Source organism: Anolis sagrei, chromosome X (genome assembly GCF_037176765.1).
Source record: "Anolis sagrei isolate rAnoSag1 chromosome X, rAnoSag1.mat, whole genome shotgun sequence".
Classification (NCBI taxonomy): Eukaryota; Metazoa; Chordata; class Lepidosauria; order Squamata; family Dactyloidae; genus Anolis; species Anolis sagrei.
The window spans coordinates 94,824,079-94,845,996 of record NC_090034.1 but is presented as its reverse complement, the minus strand read 5'-3'; the positions used below and the strand labels follow the sequence as shown (position 1 = coordinate 94,845,996).

The 21,918-nt window shown below is 42.9% G+C and overlaps 1 protein-coding gene across 1 annotated transcript; it reads right to left on the bottom strand.

The window, feature by feature from the left end:
• Window positions 1-1,000: 1,000 nt before the first annotated feature.
• Window positions 1,001-17,228, bottom strand: LOC137094862 (papilin-like). The gene is made up of 7 exons (XM_067460780.1): window positions 17,124-17,228; window positions 11,733-11,846; window positions 9,457-9,603; window positions 8,734-8,877; window positions 7,965-8,099; window positions 4,684-4,842; window positions 1,001-2,553 (listed from the first exon to the last, which is right to left on the bottom strand). Exons 1-7 carry the CDS (start codon window positions 17,170-17,172, stop codon window positions 1,001-1,003), a joined length of 2,301 nt encoding a protein of 766 aa, XP_067316881.1. The 5' UTR covers window positions 17,173-17,228.
• Window positions 17,229-21,918: the final 4,690 nt, after the last annotated feature.

Genomic DNA, 21,918 nt, shown 5'->3' with positions numbered 1-21,918 from the left:
ATACTTTAGTCTATCTTGGGACCATCTTAACCTTCGGATAGAGGAAGGCATGCGGGCCTTAGAGATCTGGATTCTATAAGAATGTAACTCCAGAAGAGTTTCAAATATTTCAGTGCTGGACAGAGCTTCAAAGTATTACTTTTATGTAACTAATGACCTCACCTTTCCCTTCAAACTCGAAATACTCATTTTTGTTTTCAAAATTCACAGTGATGGAAGAAGAAGTATAGGATGCTGAGTTTGCTTCCTAGACCTGGAGGAGTCCTCCAATTTGGATCCTATTATTAATTGCATAGAAAACACACTGAATCAATGGAAATTACAGAAGTGTTGAGTTCCTCAGTTACTGCTGATTTAATGGATTTATTCCAGTTGAGAGTACCAATAAAACCTAAATATTTGCAGTTTTCACATGTTTTGGATCCAATCTGTGTTTTTGGAGTGTTGTACCTGTCCAACAATACAGTTGTAAAAAATAAATATATTTATGGTGCTTTCATAAAAATAGTGCATTCCAATGGATTCTTTCAGCTGCCCACATTTATACATCCTCCTTTGGGCAAAGAATACTCTAACTATATGTAACGTGTGTCTGTTGAGCTCATAACTGTACAATTTTTTGAGCATTATTAACAAAGCCCCTTCTTAGCTTCCAAGGTCAGATAGAAACTGGAACCTTTTAGGAACAATGTATGGTTTATAAAACATATGGAGTGTCGTCCCTGTTTTTACCAGTAGGGAGCAATATACTATTTGTGTGCTCCGTAATAAAAAAATACTGTGTCACATTTCATACAAACTACTATCCCAAAGTAAGTCTAGCACTTTGATTACAACACTTTCCCTTCTATTTCAATGAAGTCTTTGGACAGAGGAATTTTTACAGAGGTCCTAAGAGTTCTTGTCAGAAAGGAAGTAGGGTCAGATCAGAATTAGAAGTGGAAACCAGGACATCTAGGTTCTAAAATAAAATAACACACATTGCCCCGTCTCTCCAGGCTCAGTGCAACAGAGCAACCATCAGGAGAGAGAGTAAGAAGAGACTAAGGTTGCTGAGAAGGCTGAAGGACCCACTGTTAGGATTGTCCTTTCCTCCTCCACTGTGTGATGAATTTTTAGTGTCCCTGAATAATGAGGTTGCACCATCTCTGGTGACAACTTCTTCTGAGATCCGCTTGTTAGTTGCATCTGAGGACTCCAACTTTGCACCAGGTCGTCTTTGAGATCCTGGGCGTTTGCAAGGAACCTTGTTCTTCGGGCGTGCGGTGCCTCTATCTGGGCCACTGGTGGAAACGGGTGAATTGGTATTTGCCACATTATTGTCTTTGGTGATGAAAGAGTCATTATCCTTTGACACAACAAAGGGGATGGGAATAACGATATCAGAAACATGGCCTGGTTGGGGAGGAGGACTGCCACCAAAGAAGTTTTCACCACTGGTGGCTCCATGGTTGTCCATTGTGGAATGCCCAGGTCTTGGAGTGTGATTGGCATCAACAGTGAATCTTTCATCATCTCTACCATGGGCATGGACATTATGCCCACGGTCTACATAGCTTCCTGCAGAGTCTGTGGCAGGAACATGAGCAGACCCTTCTCTAGTGAAGACACCAGCACCATAGTCACCTTGATTGGAAGATGAATGATAGGCAGAAGCATCTTGGTTTGTCCCTTCAACAAAAATGCCAGCATCAGAATGAGCTCCAACAGGGACAATCGTGCTCCTTGGGGTGGAGGTAGAACCATCATGGTTGCTCTCTTTAGCAGCCATGAAGTGCTCCCCAGTAGTCATGCCCTCCACTTCTGTCTCACATTCTTCATCGTCAATTTCATCATTGGCATTGGACCCTCCCAAGATCCTGTTGCCGGTGGTTGCTTCTGTGGAGGAGGAAGTGGTGGAGCTGGTAGTGGTGTTGTTCCTCCTGGATACAACAACAGGGATCAGCACAACAACATTGCCATGATTGCCCGAAGAGGCAGTGCTGGCTCCTGGATTGCTCTTATCCAAGTTTGTGGTGGCTGAGGAACCATCTCCTGTAATAAGGTCTGACTCTGGAACACCTGAAGGTGAGGTTGCATTTCCCTGGGAAGATCCTTCAGAGATGTTCTCATTGATGGTGTCTTTGTGGGTAATTGAGTCATCATCATGATGAGAAAAATGTGACATTGTGTTATTCTCAGTTACTAATTTCTCATTATTCTCTCTTTCATTTACATCGGTTCCTTTCTCAATGTGGATCCCAGCAGAGGGATGTACACTCACTACACTGTCATCTTCCTTCTCTTCTGTGTAGGCACAGCCAGGAATTGAAGTGACTCCAGATGGTGCCGGGCTGGGCTTGATACATGCAGGAGCTTCTTCAATATCCATACTATCAGCAGGGATCCTGGCTTCTGTCACTTTTCCATTCACAATGCGATTGTTGCAGAGGCTTCCTTGGCAACAGAGGACGTCAGTGTTGTCTAACTCCTGCACCAGCCCCAAGAGAGAGCTTTGGCACATGGCTGGAGAGGCACAACCTTTAAAGGTCACAAGGCCCAGATCCCTTCCAGCTGCAGGGGGAAGAAATGAAAACAATACAAGCTATGAGTCAAAACATTCCTACTGTTTCTTATTAGGCTTGGGGGATACAGAAATGCAAATCTTAATTATAAGAAGACTACAGCAGTGGTCAGTGGCTCCCATATCAGTGGGGCACAAAATCTACCCCAGGATTTTTTGGGGGGGAGGGAAGAATAGAGTTCAGCACCTTGGAGATCTCCTTTGAAGTTCAGACTAAACCAGTGTTTCTCAGCCTGGGGTGTGAGGGGGTGTCAGAGGAGTCGCCAACAACTATCAGAAGACACAGTATTTTCTGTTAGTCATGGGGGTTCTATAGGGGAAGACTGGTCCACTTCTATTGTTGGTGGAGTTCAGAATGCTCTTTGATTGTAGGTGAACTATAAATCCCAGCAACTACAACTTCCAAATGTCAAGGTCTATTTCCCCCAAACTCCACCAGTGCCCAATATTTGGGCATATTGAGGATTCATGCCAAGTTTGGTCCAGACCCATCATGGTTCGAGTCCACAACTCCCAAACTCAAGGTCAATGCCCAGCAAACCCTTCCAGGTGAATTATAAATCCCAGCAACTACAACTTCCAAATGACAACATCAATCCCCTCCCCCACCCCACCAGCACTCAAATTTGGGCGCATCGTGTATTTGTGCCGAATTTGGTCCAGTGAATGAAAATACATTCTGCGTATCAGATATTTACATTACAATTCATAACAGTAGCAAAATTACATTTATGAAGTAGCAATGAAAATAATGTTATGGTTGGGGGTCACCACAACATGAGGAACTGTATTAAGGGGCCGTGGCATTAGGAAGGTTGAGAACCACTGGACTAAACACATAGTAGATTCATTTGCCCTCTGACATAAGAGCCACCAGCTGCCACAAATAGAGGGCTATAGATTACAATTCCCACATTTGTAGACTACTAGTGCCCATGGTTTCATTTACCTGCATCAGACAAAATATGCCCTCTCTAGGCGTCTTAGCCCTTCAGGGAATTCTATGATGTCTTTTCTCCAAAGGTTGATTATAGAGTTGAGCTGAAGATGCCAGCAATGTGTTCTCTTTACGCAGTCCTTAGGTCCTTCAGTGTGATTCTATGGTGTGCTTTCACCAGATTTTATTTTTACCCATGGTTTCATGCATAGTGCTGGGATGTTATGGAATTGCAAATTATGCACAAATGAGGAGTGCCTGATTTACACCAGAAGCTGCTCAAGAGTGTCCCACTGTGCATCAGTCCCTTTGCTGTGAAACGGCAGTCCTCGCTAGATTACAAACATCACACATTTTTTCAAAGCTATTTCTCACACATGGAAGTCCATTTATGAGCACATAGCAGGAATCTGCCTGGCATTTTTTGTAAAGAAAATAACCTTTCTTTGTATGTAGTCATGCTACCTTGGTAAAAAAATAATAATGCTGTTTTCTGTGCAACTAAATAATGTGTGGACTTTGACAGAAGAATCTCCAAGCTATGAAGATTCTCAGTGGTCCAGGACTTAGAAACATATTTTTTTCTAAACACTTTTCATTTCAGGTTGAATTCATATGTTCAGTATATTCGTGCAAAGACATGCGAGCTAATGTCAGTGTGCTGGAAGAAACAATGCTCCTACGCCATCAGCTCCACTGGACTGGCTATGTTGTCCAAATGTCCGATCATTGTCCCCCAAAGCAGTTACTATACTCCCAACTCAAGAATGGAAAACTGAATGATGGTGGATAGGAAAAGAGATTGAAAGATAGGCTTAAAGCTAACTTTAAAAACTGTGGCACTGGGAAGCCCTGGGTCTTGAGCACTGTAATTGGAGGTCAGCTGTGACCAGCAGTGCTGTAGAATTCGAAGAGGCATGAATGGCAGGTGAAAGGGAGAAACATGCCAAGAGGAAAGTGTGTCAAGCCAATCCTGATGGGGACCACCTTCCACCTGGAATCCAATGTCCTCACTGTGGAAGAACATGCAGCTCAAGAACAGGGCTCCACAGTCACCTAAGTATCCACCACCAAGACACTACACTTGGAAGGCCATTATACTCGGGCAAAGACGGATTGCCTAAGTAAGTAAATAAGTACGTAAGTAAGTGTATGTTCAGTGGTTAAGATTACAGGCACTCACCTTTACGGCTGTTGCCGACACCCTCCAAACACATGCTGTGGATGCCTGTGCACTGCACTTTGGACATGGCTTGAGTGGAGCATCTAGATCCAGAGCCATCATCATCCACACAGCTGTAGCATTCCAGTCCATTTGGTGCTTCACTCAGCACGTGGAAATCTGAAATAGGGGTGGGAAAAGCAACCTTGAGATATAGCATGGTCATAATTTATACCTCTAACTTCTGGCCAAGAGAGCCAAATCAATGGGGCTAGGAGCAAACTAAGCCTCAACTCTCCCTAGAAGTCAAAATGACTGAAATAATACTATTGTACTTTGGGCATAACATGGGAGGATATTTCTTACCACTGAGTGCTTTTTTTGTCATGTCAGGAGCGACCTGAGAAATTTCAAGTCACTTCTGGTGTGAGAGAATTGGCTGTCTGCAAGGACCATTGAGTGCTTTCAAGTCCCTAAAGGTGAACTTTGGAAATACTTGTTCAGAGGGGGTTTCCTCAGAGAGAATAAGGGTTGCCCAAAGTCCCAATGGGTTTCTGTGGCCAAACATGGATTTGAACACTGGTCTCCAGAGCTGTCGACCAATTACATCACCCTGGCTCTTGACATACTACTACTCACTTGGAAAAGATGTTAAAACAGGATAAAATGAAAGACAGTAGAAAAAAAGAAAGACTCCATTACTGATAGTTTGATTCAATCAAGGAAGCCATCTCCATGAATTATGAATGCATGGAATCACTCAACCACAGCTTGAAAATTTCCACACCAATTTTTTCCCTCTCCAAAAGAGAATATTGATTTTGTTATTTTTCTAAGGCATTATATATAATGAGACTTGAGTGTCCACAGATTCTGGCATTCACAGGAGAGGTCATGCAATGAAACCCATGCAGATAGCACTGTATCCAGATAGCAGTGTGCCTTTCAAAGCACAAGGTGATGTTTTGTGTGCGATTTCTGATCTTGCTGCAGAAGAGAAGGCTGAGAGGAGACATGAGGGCCATGTATAAATATATGAAGGGAAGTCATAGGGAGGAGGGAGCAAGCTTGTTTTCTGCTGGAGACTAGGATGTGGAACAATGACTTCAAACTACAGGAAAAGAGATTCCACTTGAACATGAGGAAGAACTTCCTAACCATGAGAACTGTTGAGCAGTGGAACTCTCTGTTCCAGAGTGTGGTGGAGGCTCCTTCTTTGGAGGCTTTTCAACAGAGGCTGGATGGCCATCTGTCAGGGGTACTTTGAATGCAATTTTTCTGGCGTGGCTCCGGTCCTTCCTGGAGGGACGAACCCAGATGGTGAAGCTGGGAGACGCCTGCTCGGACCCCTGGCCTTTGACCTGTGGGGTCCCGCAAGGCTCTATTTTATCTCCCATGCTTTTTAACATCTACATGAAACCGCTGGGAGAGGTCATCCGGAGTTTTGGAATTGGGTGCCATCTCTACGCAGATGACACACAACTCTACTATTCTTTTCCACCTAATTCCAAGGAGGCCTCTCGGGTGCTAGTCGAGTGCCTGGCCGCTGTGTCCATCTGGATGAGGACGAACAAGCTGAAGATCAATCCCGACAAGACAGAGGTCCTCCTGGTTGATCGCAAACCAGACCGGGGTATAGGGTGGCAACCTGTGTTGGACGGGGTTACACTCCCCCTGAAGCCACAGGTCCGCAGCTTGGGAGTCCTCCTGGACTCATCGCTCACGCTTGAGGCTCAGGTGTCGGTGGTGGCCGGGAGGGCTTTTGCACAACTGAGACTTGTGCGCCAGCTGCGCCCGTACCTCGCTAAGGCTGATCTGACTGGGGTGGTCCATGCCTTAGTCACCTCCAGATTGGATTACTGCAATGCGCTCTACGTGGGGCTGCCCTTGAAAACGGCTCGGAAATTCCAATTGGTCCAACGGGCAGCAGCCAGGATGTTAACGGGGGCCCATTACAGAGAGAGGTCAACCCTCCTGTTTAAGGAGCTCCATTGGCTGCCGTTTATTTTCCGAGCCCAATTTAAGGTGCAGGTGCTTACCTACAAAGCCCTGAACGGTTTGGGACCACCCTACCTGCGTGACCGCATCACAGTCTACGAACCCACATGTTCACTCCGGTCATCAGGAGAGGCCCTGCTCGTGATCCCGCCCGCGTCGCAAGCACGTTTGGTGGGGACGCGGGACAGGGACTTCTCTGTGGTGGCTCCCCGCCTCTGGAATGCCCTCCCGAAAGATCTCAGACAGGCCCCTACTTTGGTGGTTTTCAGAAAGAACCTGAAAACTTGGCTGTTCCAACGTGCCTTCTCAGATTAGGAACCCCACTACCAAAGCCCAGAAGCACTTTAGTAGAGTCAAGATCACCTTCACCGCACACTGCACTTATATTTTAATCCCATATCCCTCCGACACTTCAGCACTTTTAACCCTGTACCCCACTCCGGCCGGCTCAGTTTTTAATAATGTCCTGTTGTATTGCTATTGCTATTGTTTTTCTGCTTTAACTGTTTTATTTGCTATGTATTGTGTTGTTGTATTGTGTTGGGCTCCGGCCTATTGTAAGCCGCATCGAATCCCTTGGGAAATGCTAGCGGGGTACAAATAAAGTAATAATAATAATAATAATAATAATAATTTTTCTGCTTCTTGGCAGGGGATTGGACTGGATTGCCCACGAAGTTTCTTCCAATTCTATGATTCTATGATGCTATGAATGAGTTGCATTATCTAATGAGGGATACTCTGAAGCAGAGTATCTCCTATAGGTGCTAGAATATTTTATTTTATTTTTATCCTGCCTTTATCTCAGCTTGGAAGTCAAGATAGCTTACAACAAGGCAAAAACAACATAAAGCTAAAAAAAAATAAAAATAAAAAGTGGGGTTGGGGGGAGAGGGGTGTAAAATTGATAGACAAAAGTGGGAGATAAAGGTGGAATAGGTAAGAACACTATGATATGTATTCGGATATGGTGGTGGATTTGATATATATTCGGAAATGGTTATGGATTGTGATATCATTCTACCTGTGTGGGTAATAAAAACATATATTAAAAAAATAAAAAGTCACACAATCAAACAACTTGGTCTATCAAAACACCATTAAACTTGTAAAAGTGAGGTGTTATTTAATGTTAAAATACAAGGTAAAACTCCCTAATGGAGTTTGCCCCTTGGCAGAATTCAGCTGTCAACTTGGATGTGAGATAAGCACTGAGGAATATTTGAAAAACAAACCACAAAACCAATTGAGATAGTTAGCCAGAGTCTATCCCCTGCTTGTTACCAAGTTGAGGGGTTGCCTACCTGTGCTGAAGGTATTGCAGAGAGGTGAATTACAGCAGGAAGCATGGATGGTGCGCCTGCCGGAGTAGAAGCTCAAAGTGTCCTCACAGCGTTTGAGACTGGCGCAACCTTTCATTTTCACATTGGAGTATTGACCTGTGTAGGCAGAAGGGAGGAAGGGAAATGTCATTCCATCAGACCTTTTTGGAATTGAACAATCCGTTTATACCTTGGATGGAGGAAAACTGAAACTGAATGACATTCAGGAACATAGGCCGGTCTCTGCAGGTTGCTGGTGTGGATGTTAGTTCCACTAAAGTGACTACAGTGTTCCCTCACTTATTGCAGGGGTTGTGTTCCAGTACCACCCGTGATAAGTGAAAAACCACGATGTAGGGGCTATATATATATATATATATATATATATATATATATATATATGAAATGCCTTGCCTGACTTACCGGGCATGGGTTCTTCTTCCCAGAAGCCCCCTGCATGGCAGGAAGTCTCTCACTGCTTGGCTGGATCATCCAGGGCCAGCTTTCCCACCTCACCCCTGCAACCACAGAGCCCACAGACTCACTGTTTCGCTGATAGGGTTTAGAATATTAATTCTAAACCCTAACTGCAAAACAGCGAGTCTGCGGAAAGCGAACCACAAAACAGCAAGAGAACACTGTATTCTTAAAGACATTGTGGAGGAGGTCTGTGGTACCTCTTTGTACAGTATCTTGGTTCCGGAAGGGCAGTCAGAGACTTCTAGACTCCACTACTATCCTCTCAACTTACCTAGTTTTCCAAGGATAGTCAGATCAACACACTGGTCCTGATCTCCAGAGCAGCTGATCTGAGTGCGGGCAATTTCTGGGCACCAGGCTCCTTGGGAGGCACAGGTGTGGCAGCGCATGTGGTTGGCTGGTGGCAGATGAGAAACTGGAAGCAGAAAGAAGGTAGTCAGTATACATTTCACATTTTAAAAGTTGCTCATTTCTACGAAAAGTGCATGAAATGCAAGCATTTCTGTCTCTTTCATATTTTCTGACTCTAGTCTGTTGGAAGGGCCCTCTGATGACACAGTGGATTAAACCTCTGAGCTGCTAAAATTGCTGTCCAAAAGGTCGGCGGTTCAAATCCGGGGAGTGGGGTGACCTACCACTGTTAGGTCCAGCTTCTGCCCACCTAGCAGTTTGAAAACATGCAAATGTGAGTAGATCAATAGGTACTGCTCTGGCAGGAAGGTAATGGCACTCTATGCAGTCATGTCAGCCACATGACCTTGGAAGTGTCTATGTTCAATGCCAGCTCTTCAGCTTAGAAATGGAGATGAGCACCACCCCCCAGAGTCGGACATGACTAGACTTAATGTCAGGGGAAACTTTTACCTTTACTTTAATCTGTTGGCATGAGTAATAAATAAATGCCTTTCTCAGTATCCCTCCTTTGCCTAGGCTGAAGCTATCAGGAACTATTCACACAGAATCTTGCATCAGAATCATCAGAAAAAGGACTCACCAAAGTAGGTCTCATTGTTACAACCATCCTCGGCGCAGAAGCGTGCCTGATACGAGAGAGACATCAGGTGCGATTTGATTGAAATAGATTCGGGTGAGTAAAGCTGCTGGGCACAGCCTTTCCTCACAGACTGGAATTCCAGAAAGGCTAGGAATGAAAATAAGTTAGGCTTATTATACTCTGGTAGGTCCTGCATCTGCTAGGTAGCTTAGTTAATTTTGCTTTTTAATTACCTCTTCTATTTATTATTATTATTATTATTATTATTATTATTATTATTATTATTATTAGAAACACAACAAGATTAGTACACAGCAAGCAAGATCACTCTCCTGGCTATTGTATTGGATCACACACCGGACACTTCCCAAGTGTCTAGGACTGTGTGATGTTTTGGCGAATAATGCGTGCAGTTCCCAGTAAGGTGGCCTTCTGCAGCTGGCAAATGGTAATTTTGTCAGTGCCAATTGTGTTTAAGTGCAGGCAAAGGTCTTTAGGCACTGCACAACTGGAACCACCTTGACTGGCTTGTGCCAGAGTCTTTGCAGTTCCATCATCATCATCATCATCAGCATCATCATCATCATTATTATGTCCAGAGATAATGGAGATACTTTTGTTTATCCCTGGCATGCACTAACAATAAATCTCAATGCATCACTGAAGCTTTAAAAGCCTTGTCATAATGATGCCATCTTCTTCCCTCCCTACACATCCATTCACCAAAATCAGGGAGATCAGGGTTTGGATCCCTGCTTAGCCACAGAAACTCAGTGGGCGACCTTGTGCAAGTCACACCTTTTCAACAGAGAAGGCAATTGCAAACTCCCTCTGAAGAAATTTTGCTAAGAAAGCCCCATTAGATGTTCACCTTCAGAACTCTATAAGAGACGTGACTTAAAAGGCACACAACAGTACAATTCAAGTCACTTGGAGCCTTACCACTCCAGCCTCTTATCCCACTGCTTTGTCAATGAAAACACTTTTCCAGTGGGATCTCTTTCTTCCCCACAGTACCTTCAGAACCACTACGGGATTGCAGCATCCATTTGTGCTAAAATTGTGTTGCACACAGAATTTTGGAATGTCTTCCTACTACTTTCCCCAAGAAAATATCCCTGTCCCTTTCTGTTAGAGACCCTAAATTGGGTCTTCTTAGGTCCACATCACGGAAGCACGTAAGGAAGGAGATAGTCCCCCCAAAAAGATCAAAAAACAAGGTTTATTTTAGTTTCTTCATGAAGAAGACGGATAGCCTGGCAGCATACGCAGATGCTACCCTTCAAGTGACTGCTGCCCCCCTCCTCTGTTTCTGCTGACTTTTATACTCAAGTAATAGGTCATGGAAAGTACTCTCTTTCCAGCCCTCCTCCCTTGACCTTTTGATGAAAAGTACCTTCTTGTACCTGCAGACTCTGTGCTTAACCACAACCTTTGGCTTAACCACGACACAACTATGTGAATTTGAACTTTGTATGACCTCTACATGTCACATCTTGTCTCTCAAAAACATTTTCTTCTGTGTTGCTCCTTTTCTACAGAGAAAGAGTATATTTCTCTTTTGCTGTTAATTTCATTCAAAGCCCCTTGCTTAGCATTTGGAAATTTCACTCAAAGACCCTTTCATTTCCACTGTTTGGCATACATACTTGCACATACATACACATGCCCCATCTCCACAAAGCACAAGAAACCAAGGCATTATAGCACTGCAGCTTTATAGCAATATAACCCTGGTGTTCTCCCAAACGTTAATACAAATCTCAGCAAAGGTCTGATGGGACACACCACATCCCCCGTAGACAAAACTTCCTCAAAGACTTGGAGAAAAGGAGCAACTTTCTGATCTGAGCACTGCCATCGACTGCTACCACCACCGTTTGTATCATTTTAAAGCCCAATCACTACCCCTGGCTTCTGCCAACCTAGCAGTTTGAAAACATGCAAATGTGAGTAGATCAGTAGGTACCACTCTAAATCCCTCAATAAAAATTATTTTAAAAAATAAAATAAATAAAAGCTCAATTAAACTTTTGTACAGTAACTGATAACAACATAAGAAGTGAAGCAAGTCATTAACAGATATTTTTTTTTTTAGAATTATCATTTGATGAGCCGCAACCAAAGGCACTCTTGTCCTGCTGTATGTCCACTCTACCTGCCACTTAATATTTCTTGTAATGGGATAACTCAGCTAGCAATCTGTCTGAAGCATTGATCACATTGGTCTTTTGAAAAGAAAACCACCAGTTCCCATTTCTAAAAACACTGCTTACAGACGTATGCCTTCCGGACAGATGTGGTACAGCTGGCGGAGGGATTTTCACAAGTCACATTCTCTCCTATGCAGTTGTACTCCCCATGGCATGTGTTGCACTGCAGGCAGAAAGCTGGCAAAAGGGGAAGAGAAAATAGGCTTCAGGATACCATTCTATCCAAACAAAAAATTATTTATTTACAGTATTTATGTTTCATCCTTGTCACCCTGAAGGGGACTCAGGGTGGACCATAGAGCACATATACAGCAAACATTCAATGTTGTTATACACTGACAAAACAGACAACTGTACATAGATAGAAGTATATATGAGCTTTGCCATCTTCGGCATCTTGGAGGCCTGTGCTCGGTTCTGGACACAAAAGGGGGGGGGGCTGCTGTTGCTCCATCTTCCCTGCTGAAGAGCTTTTGTAAACTTCCTTCTTGATCGAATTGCCAACATTTTTCTGGCATTTCCTAATGGAAGCCTTAAATCCCCCACTTTAAAGTGGTACCTATTTATCTACTCACATTTGCTTTCAAATTGCTAGGCAGGCAGAAGCTGGGCTAAAGGCCAGGAGCTTACCCCAACCCGAACTTCAAACTGTCAACCTTTTGATTGGCAAGATTTACTGCAGCTGGTGGTTAACCTGCTGTGTTAAAGGGATCTAATACCTTTATCATGTGCATGGTTTTCATCATGGTGTAGTACTTAGAGTATCTAATATTTTGTATGGAAGAGTTTTCTAATGGGGACATCCTCAATTTTAATCTTTTCAGTTATTATTTTAAATTATTTTATATTGTTTTATACTGTAGCCATCTTAATGTTTCAGCTGATTTAATTGTGTGCATTTCTGTTACTTTTGATCAGCTTTTAGTTGTATATCACTTTAACCATATTGTTACATCCCAGAGTCCATGCTGGAAGGAAAGCTGGATATAAATTAAATTAAAATAATAAATTGGGGAGATTTAGGTTCAAAAGTCAATGAGTTATGAAATTTACAGGGAATTTTGAGCCAAGTATTGTCAATCAGCCTAACCTACCTCATAACAAGGAAGAAAAGACCATAGATACCATCTTACACTGATTTGGGAGTAATATGGGATATAAATGTATAGAAAATCATTTTTAAAATAGTCAGCATGTATAGCTTTCCCCATGGGCCCCCCAGTACTGCAGTGGGTGAAATCTCTGAGCTGAGAAAATTGCTAACTGAATAGTTGGCGGTTTGAATTCAGGGAGCGGGGTGAACTCCCACTGTTAGCCCCAGCTTCTGCCAACCTAGCAGTTTGGAAACATGCAAGTGTAAGTAGATCAATAAGTGCCGCTTCTGCGGAAAGGTAGCAGTGCTCCATGCAGTCATGCTGGCCACATGACCTTGGAGGTGTCTATGGACAACGCCGGCTCTTTGGCTTAGAAATGGAGTCAGGTACGACTAGACTTAATGTCAGGATAAAACCTTTACTTTTACTTATAGCTTTCCCAATACAAGGAGACATTGCCAGCGACCCTAAAGTGAATTTATCATGGTTTTGTGGATAATTTTGATTAAGTGAATAAACCAAATCAAATGTTGTTTATCCGGACTCCCTGAGTAGGTGAGAATGAATAAATACCTCATTCTACATTTAGTCTGAGAATCAGCCATTCGGTTAAAAGCTCTGGCATAATTTTCACATGGTATTTGCTCTGTGCTTATGTGTTTGAATGACAAACTGTGAACAATTGTGGTTGGTACTTAATGTATAACACTAATGACTTCAACAGGGACTTCCCCGAAGTCGGGTTTTGGCTCAGAGACCTCAGAGCCTGGGATGATCCTAATCCAGCAAAACTGTAGTATGAAGCCAAGAGCAAACCAAGAGGAAAAAACAGCATTTCCAAAACTCAGCATGAATCCTTTTATACATTTCTTGTCCTTGAAGGAGTTGGAAGGCAGAGATGTTTATATGAAAGGGGAGATAAGCAAGTCTCAGGGTGGAGCTGATCCAAAGTGGGAAGGAGGACTATACACACCCAACCCATATGTTTTCATAATAGTATTTTGAAAGAAGCCTGTATGTAGCCTATCCATTATATTTGCAGTGCTTATGGGAAGTCCAGAAAGAGGGAAAAGAGTAGTCTATGCTTATTGAATCCCTCCTCAATGCCTACACACAGGGATTGTGTAGTCCTCCAGATGATATACTGCAACTCCCATTAACCCTAGCCAACATACTTGAGGATGCTGGGAATAGTGGTCCTATGACAGTTAGAAGATTACAGGATTACTAGATCCGCTCTCCCCAACAAAACAACCAATGTAACCTCATAGTAAGAATTGCAACCGGGGCATTTTCATCTTGCTTGTTCCAATTTAGTGCTTAAGTGCAATACTGACAATATTACGAGGCAACCCGCGGCAACTGCCTCAGGTGATAGAGACTGGAGGACAATTGAGTTGCTAGTTAAAGTCAATTTGAAAATCTTTGCTGCATTTACTCTCGATCACATATTGTTTGTCTTAACTGCAACTTCATGTTATGCCTGCTTTTACTGGGTTGTTGTAGGTTTTTTCGGGCTATATGGCCATATTCTAGAGTCATTCGTTCCTGACATTTCGCCTGCATCTATGGCAAGCATCCTCAGAGGTAGTGAGGTCTGTTGGAACTAGGAAAATTGGGTTTATATATCTGTGGAATGACCAGGGTGGGACAAAGAACTCTTGTCTGTTGGAGCTAGGTGTGACTGTTTTAACTGGCCACCTTGATTAGCATTTGATGGCCTGGCAGTTGTTTGGTGTGGCTTGTTAGTGTCTGGGGCAATCTTTTGTTGAGAGGTGATTAGATGTCCCTGATTGTTTCCTCTCTGTTGTTTTGCTGTTGTTCACCCTTTTGCTGGCAGGACTGAAGACCGGCAGGTTGGAGGTTCAAATCCGGGGAGAGCATGGATGAGCTCCCTCTGTCAGCTCCAGCTCTCCATACGGGAACATGAGAGAAGCCTCCCACAAGGATAGTAAAACATCAAAACATCTGGACGTCCCCTGGGCAACATCCCTGCAGATGGCTAATTCTCTCACACCAGAAGGCACCTGCAGTTTCTCAAGTCACTCCTCACACACACACACACACACACACACACACACACAAAGCCAAACAGGTCTTGGGCCTCACTAAACCACAAACCCCAGAATTCTGCAGGAGGCAGAAAGCAAATTTAAAGTGGATCCATCCTCTGGTGTGATGAGGCTAAGTCAGGGGAAGAGAGCCAAAATCTTCATCTGATGGAATCCATCAGAATCCTCTCGTGGATTCTGCGAATTGCAGTCCAAAATATTTTTGACAGTCTGGTAATATAGAAATTTCTCCTCTACATCCCAGCTGTTTATGTATGGTAGAACAAGCACTTGCTTTAAAAAGGAGGAGGAGGAAAAGGAGGTCAAGATAATGTCATACCAAAGCCATCTATTATTGAGTAATGATAGGAAGAAGCACTTAGGAAATGCTTTTTTTATGGCGTTACAGCACTTGCTTCAAAATCTATGAAAGATATTTACTTTGCTGGCACACACTTACTTTGAAGAGGGAGAAAAGTGGTATAAGAAAAGAATCATAGGTTTGTGAGAGATGGAAAAACATCAAAATCATATCTGCAAAACTTAAGTCCATTTTTCCTTCTGCTATTTCCTTTCTGCACTTGCCTTGAGCAAATCACTCATTTCCTCTTGCTCTTAAGGCTATTCCTTATTGTTGGCAACAAACCAGAAAAACAATGCAAGTGAAGAACAGTCTCTCTTTATAAAGAAAGAGTTATTATGCTGAAAGCCACAGCTTGGTAGCAGCAACCAAAAACAAGATCTATAAGTCCAATAGCTGCCCTGCTAAGATTGATGGAAAAGAAAGACTGTGGTGACCTCAGAGTCCAAAGAGGACCAGTTTTGAACAATAGTTCCTGCAATTCCTCAGCCAGCATGGCCAATGGCCAAGAGACTCTACAAAGAAGTATTTTTCAACCTGAGGATTGGGATCCCTGGGGGGGGGGGTCACAAGGGGGTGTCAGAAGGGTCGCCAAAGATAATCAGAAAATACAGTATTTTCTGTTGATACTGGGGGTTCTATGTGGGAAGTCTGGCCCAATGTTATTGTTGGTGGGTTTCAGAATGCTCTTTGATTGTAGGACGACTATAAATCCCAGCAACAACAATGTCCCCGAATGTCAAAGTCTATTTTCCCCAAATTCCACCATGGATATTGAATGTGCCAAGTTTGATCCAGATCCATCATTTGAGTCCACAGTGCTGTCTGGATGTAGGTGAACTACAACTCCAAATCTCAAGGTCAATGCCCATCAAACCCTTCTAGCATTTTCTGTTGGTCATGGGAGTTCTGGGTGTCAAGTTTATTTCAGTTCCATTGTTGGTGGAGTTCAGAATGCTCTTTGATTTTAGATTAACTATAAATCCCAGCAACTACAACTCCCGAATGTCAAGGTCTATTTTCCCCAAACTCCACCAGTGTTCACATTTAGTGTTCATATGGAGTACTCATGCCAAGTTTAGTCCAGATCCATTGTTGTTTGAGTCCACAGTTCTCTCTGGATGTAGGTGAACAACAACTTCAAAACTCAATGTCAATGTCCACCAAACTCCTCCAGTATCTTCTGTTGGTCATGGGAGTCCTGTGTGCCGAGTTTGGTTCAGTTCCTTTGTTGGTGGAGTTCAGAATGCCCTTTGATTGTAGGTTAACTATAAATCCCAGCAACTACAACTCCCAAATGACAAAATCAATCCCCACCCCACCAGCATTTGAATTTGAGCGTATCTGGTATTTGTGCCAAATTTCTTCCAGTGAATGAAAATACATCTTGCATATCAGATATTTACATTACGATTCGTAACAGTAGCAAAATTACAGTTATGAAGTAGCAACGAAAATAATTTTATGGTTGGGGGTCACCACAACATGAGGAACTGTATTAAGGGGTCATGGCTTTAGGAAGGTTGAGAACCACTGCTACAAAGTAACTTTCCTATGATTCTTGATGACACCTACATTGAAAGCTCATTATGTTTAGTGAGAAGAAAAATCTCAAGGAGTTCAATGAGTTTTGCTTTCATACCTGGGATCTTTTTTTAAATGCTCCCTCAGAAGTAAACCACATTCTGAGCAAACAGAACTGACTTCTAGGAACTCACATGGTTAGGATGGAGCCACACAATTAATGAGAGCCATGCCCAAAATTTACCTTTCTATAGGGCTCTCCTCTATCTAATATTCAAGAGTTACTCAGAACGCGATACGATTTTGCAAGTCTGATGAGGTCTCTTAGGTGGAGTTCTCTAATCTTATATTCATATTGATGCTATTACTACTGGCATTATAGTAATAATATTTCATCCATGTCTAAAGTTTCCTTTTTTTTTACCTTGGTTGAGAAGTGCAGGTAGGAGCAAAACTGCCAGAAACCTGGCCATCTTGGGACACTGCTGTCTTCCCCCTTTGTGTTTCCTGTGCCCTTGTCTTTGACCAAGTGATGGGCACCACCTTTAATAACCTTCTACATGCCTTTGGCCAATCCTTCTCTCCCAAAGAGCCAGCCCTAAACATAAGTGTCTCTTTGGGCTTCCATTGGTCCTAAGTGGGGATCCACCTCTTTCCCGATGGATGGAAGAGGACAATGCTTATTAAGTTTGCTCTCCACGTGATTGAAAACAATAACCCAGGAGGACACATTGGATGAGACCCACCCAGTATCAACATGAATCATGGCTGGGATTTCAGAGGGAACCGTTGGGAGCATCTCAAAATATAGATGGGAAGGTGGCTGTGTCAGGCTTGAGGAATCCAGCCAATCTGGTTGGGAAGGGAGGGAAAATATGAGGGAAGGAGAAAGAGAAAGACGGGGGAAGAGACAGAGAGGTGAAGCCAGAGAGAAGAAGAAAGAAAGATGCTTACCACTTTGACTAGCTCTTTCAAAATTCACATTGATACCCGGAGCAGATTTACAGTCTCACTGAAAGGGAATCTGTAGAGAAAGTGAGAAGTACTACCCACCATCAGAATCCAATAACTGGAAAAGGATTTTCCAAGTAGCCAATTAAAACATTTGTACATTTTTCTCCTCTTTTTCCTCCAGAATGCCAAGGAAGTTCTGATGACCTCTGCATGGTTCTGTCTCATCTTGGAACACTTACACTTTCAGAGCCTGGGTAGTTTCATATGGTCCTTCAATAAATCATAACGTAACCTATTGTAAGCACATGTCTTGAGCTGGTATGACTAAAGAAAAGGACAATACTGTCAACTGTAGCCATGGGGTGAGGGTTCCTCCTTTCATTTTTTTACTGAGGTTCAAACCTGTTCACATTCCTATTTTTTATTTTTAATTGTTTTATAGTGTATATAGGAAGCAAAACAAAAAAACCCCAAAAATATATATAAAAGAAAAATATGCCCCCACCCGTGAACCTCACTCCATGACTTCTGAAACTCCTCAAAAAAGGATCACATCGCTGTTGTTGAGACACTTAGATCTGTCCACTAGAGAATTCTGTCCCACTTTATTAAGTCACATTGGAAAAAAAAGCCTGGAGATTAAATCAGTTGATTTGTGTAGTGTATACAAGCATAGCACTAGGAAATGTGACAATGTTTGGCAAAATTAAGGTAAAGGTTTCCCCTTGACATTAAGTCTAGTTGAGTCTGACTCTGGGGGTGGTGCTCATCTCTATTACTAGGCTGAAGAACTGGCATTATCCGTAGACACCTCCAAAGTCATGTGACCAGCATGACTGCACGGAGCACCATTACCTTCCTGACAAAGTGGTACCTATTGACCAACTCACATTTTCATGTTTTTGAACTATTAGGTTGGCAGAAGCTGGGGTTAACAACGGGAGCCCTCCCTGTCCCGCGGATTCAAACCGCAGACTTTCCGGTCAGCAAGTTCTGCAGCTTGGCAGTTTAGCTCACTGCAGTCCCCATTTGACAAAGTGGATAGCAATAAGAAATTGGGGATATCACTCTACTCCAATCAAAGGAGCCACTGATTGTGAAACCTGAGCAGGGCATTTATGGACTGGGGTTCTCTGAGGTCTCTCATTCATAGGATAGTCATAAGTGAAAGTTGACTTTCAGTAACATAATCATAGGACTTCATCACATGTAATAAAGTCAGTGTTTCTACACATTTAAGAAATGGGTACCAACAAAGCACATCACATGACACAAGCTCGTACCATGGGTTCCAGGTGTTTCCCTGTTTCTAAAGTTTTTCCTCCCTTAAGTTGATTCTCATTTGACTTCTTTTTCAATTCCCTGCATAGATAAAGGTAAAGGTTTTCTCCTGACATTAAGTCCAATCGTGTCTGACTCTAGGGGTTGGTGCTCATCTCCATTTCTTAGCCGAAGAGCTGCCGTTGTCAGTAGACACCTCCAAGGTCATATGGCTGCTATGACTGCATGGAGTGCCATTACCTTTCCACTGGAGTGGTACCTATTCATCTCACATTTGCATGCTAGGTTGGCAGAAGCTAACAACGGGAACTCACGCTGCTTCCTGATTCGAACCTGCGACCTCTCAGTGAGCAAGTTCAGCAGCTCAGCGCTTTAACCCACTGCACCACAGGGGGTGCCGATTCCCAGCATAGAGATGTGTAAAATCACCCAATTTACCATGTGATGGAAATTCCCCCTTGCCTGCTTGTACAGATAACAATGATGTCATCATGGAGAGAGGAGCCAAGATGGGCAGTATTGGTTCCTTTTTTCCACCATTACCACTGATGAGGAAGGAACAGTAATTTATATCTCGTTTTAAATGTAAAATAAATAGGCTTACCTTTTGAATTCAGACTTATCTGGACTTATAAAGAGAAATATTTGTGCCATGTAATGAGAAGGCAAACTGACAATTAGAAAAGAAAGCAGAAAGAGGGAAACCATGCGATAGGGGTAGGAAAATCATCCATTTAATTTCAAAATGGAGCTTTGCGAGGCTTAAGGGTAAACCAACAATCCCTTGTAGTTATCCCGTGGGATAAAGTCCATAGAGTTGGAAAGGCCCCCATAAGCATTGAGCCCAACCCTCTGCTCAATGCAAAAATCCTTGCTAGAATATTCCAAACAAATAGCTGTCAATCCTCAGTTCTTGTGGGTTTTTTCGGGCTATATGGCCATGTTCTAGAGGCATTTCTCCTGACGTTTCGCCTGCATCTATGACGTTTCTCCTGACGTTTCGCCTGCTTGCCATAGATGCAGGCGAAACGTCAGGAGAAATGCCTCTAGAACATGGCCATATAGCCCGAAAAAACCCACAAGAACTGAGTGATTCTAGCCATGAAAGCCTTCGACAATACATTAAGCTGTCAATCCTCTTTTTGAAGTTGTCCATAGAAAGCGATCTCACCATTTCCTTGGGAATTATTTTGAGGGAGATGTAGTTTTAGTAGGGAATTTTCAGGGATGCTTTCAATGATTGAAAATCCCATATGTCCTGATTTGCAAAGGCCTTTGTTTGCAGAAAACGCTGCCAGTTTGAGAAAACGTTGCTGTAGAGAGGAAATTACCTCTCAAGGATAAAAGTACTTCAAGACAGAACTGGTTAGCTTGTTCTCCCTTAATTTCCCAGCCGCTTGAAATACTGACCTATAGATACTTTCCAACTGAAGGTTCATGGCTGAAGAAAAATAGATTAGAGTAGTGTCATTGTTAAGATCCCACGTGTGCCTTCCTGTCATAGAGAGCCAATGAAATCTGTATTAGCCAGCTTAGACCAATGAAATGGTTGATCTTTGAATACCAATGAGAATGTGTTTTCAATTTTCTGTGAAAAATGATAAAAAGCCATGCAACCACATTTCAGGTTGCGACAGGACTCCTGAGCTCATCCAGAGCTTGTCTGGAGTTATTTTTATTTATCATGTCAGGAGTTATATTGCATTTTTTAACAAACAAACAAACAAACCACAAAGTTTGCAAGCTTGGTAGTTAATTAAATGTCCTTTGACCAGTATCTGGCCACTTGGAGTGCCTCTGGTGTTACTATAAGAAGGTCCTCCATTGTGCATGTAGCAGGGCTCAGGTTGCATCGCAGCAGATGGTCTATAGTTTGCTCTTTTCCACACTTGCATGTCGTGGATTCCACTTTGTAGCCCCATTTCTCAAGGTTGGCTCTGCATCTCGTGGTGCCAGAGCGCAGTCTGTTCAGCGCCTTCCAAGTCGCCCAGTCTTCTGTGTGCCCAGGGGGGAGTCTCTCATTTGGTATCAGCCATTGAATGAGGTTCTGGGTTTGAGCCTGCCACTTTTGGACTCTCGCTTGCTGAGGTGTTCCAGCGAGTGTCTCTGTAGATCCTAGAAAACTATTTCTTGATTTAAGTCATTAATGTTCTGTCTGATGTCCAAACAGGGGTATCTGGAGTACTGATGAGTCATTGCCCTTACAGTTTGATTACAGAATCTACTTTATCATCAATATGTTCCTTCTAATGTTCTATTGAAGTCTACTTGATAGCAAAGAAGAACAACACAAGCACTTATGGTACTTGCGCTGTAACCCAGGAGAGTGGACCAGAGCTTTTAAAAAGCAATGTCTAAGTGCTTTATCAGACCAATAATACCATACTGTTTTCCTAACAAAGAAATCAAAATACCTCCTCCTAGGAACATTGTAGGATGGAATCATTGCTGTTGAAGTGATGCATTTCAACTGTGTAGGGTAGATACAACTTCCATATCCAGAAGTCATGTCATGGACAAAATCTGTGAGCAATGGAAGGAGGGAGAAAAGATAGCTTCATTGTCTTTCTTGCCTTGCCTTGTTTTTTAAATGATTGAGCTATTTCTGAACTACAGCTGGAGAATGCATGATCTCCAGATTCTAGTTCAGTGGTTCCCAACCTTTTTTTGATCAGGGACCACTTTGAAAAGGGACCACTTGATCAGGTACCACTCTCCAACATTAGTACAAAAGAACTACGAATCAGTTTTTGATCAAATTTAGATTTGCTTTGGTTATTTCGGGTACCGATTCAGAAAACTCCATTGGATAGACCACACCAAGTCTATTTATTCATTATTTATTATTTATTTATTTCAGATATTTGTACCCCGCCCTTCCCACCCCCCCCCCCCCCCCCCCCCCCCCGGGAGAGGGACTCATGGCAGCTTCCAGCCGGCAACGATTCGATACCTCCATGTACACATAATAAAATACATAATAA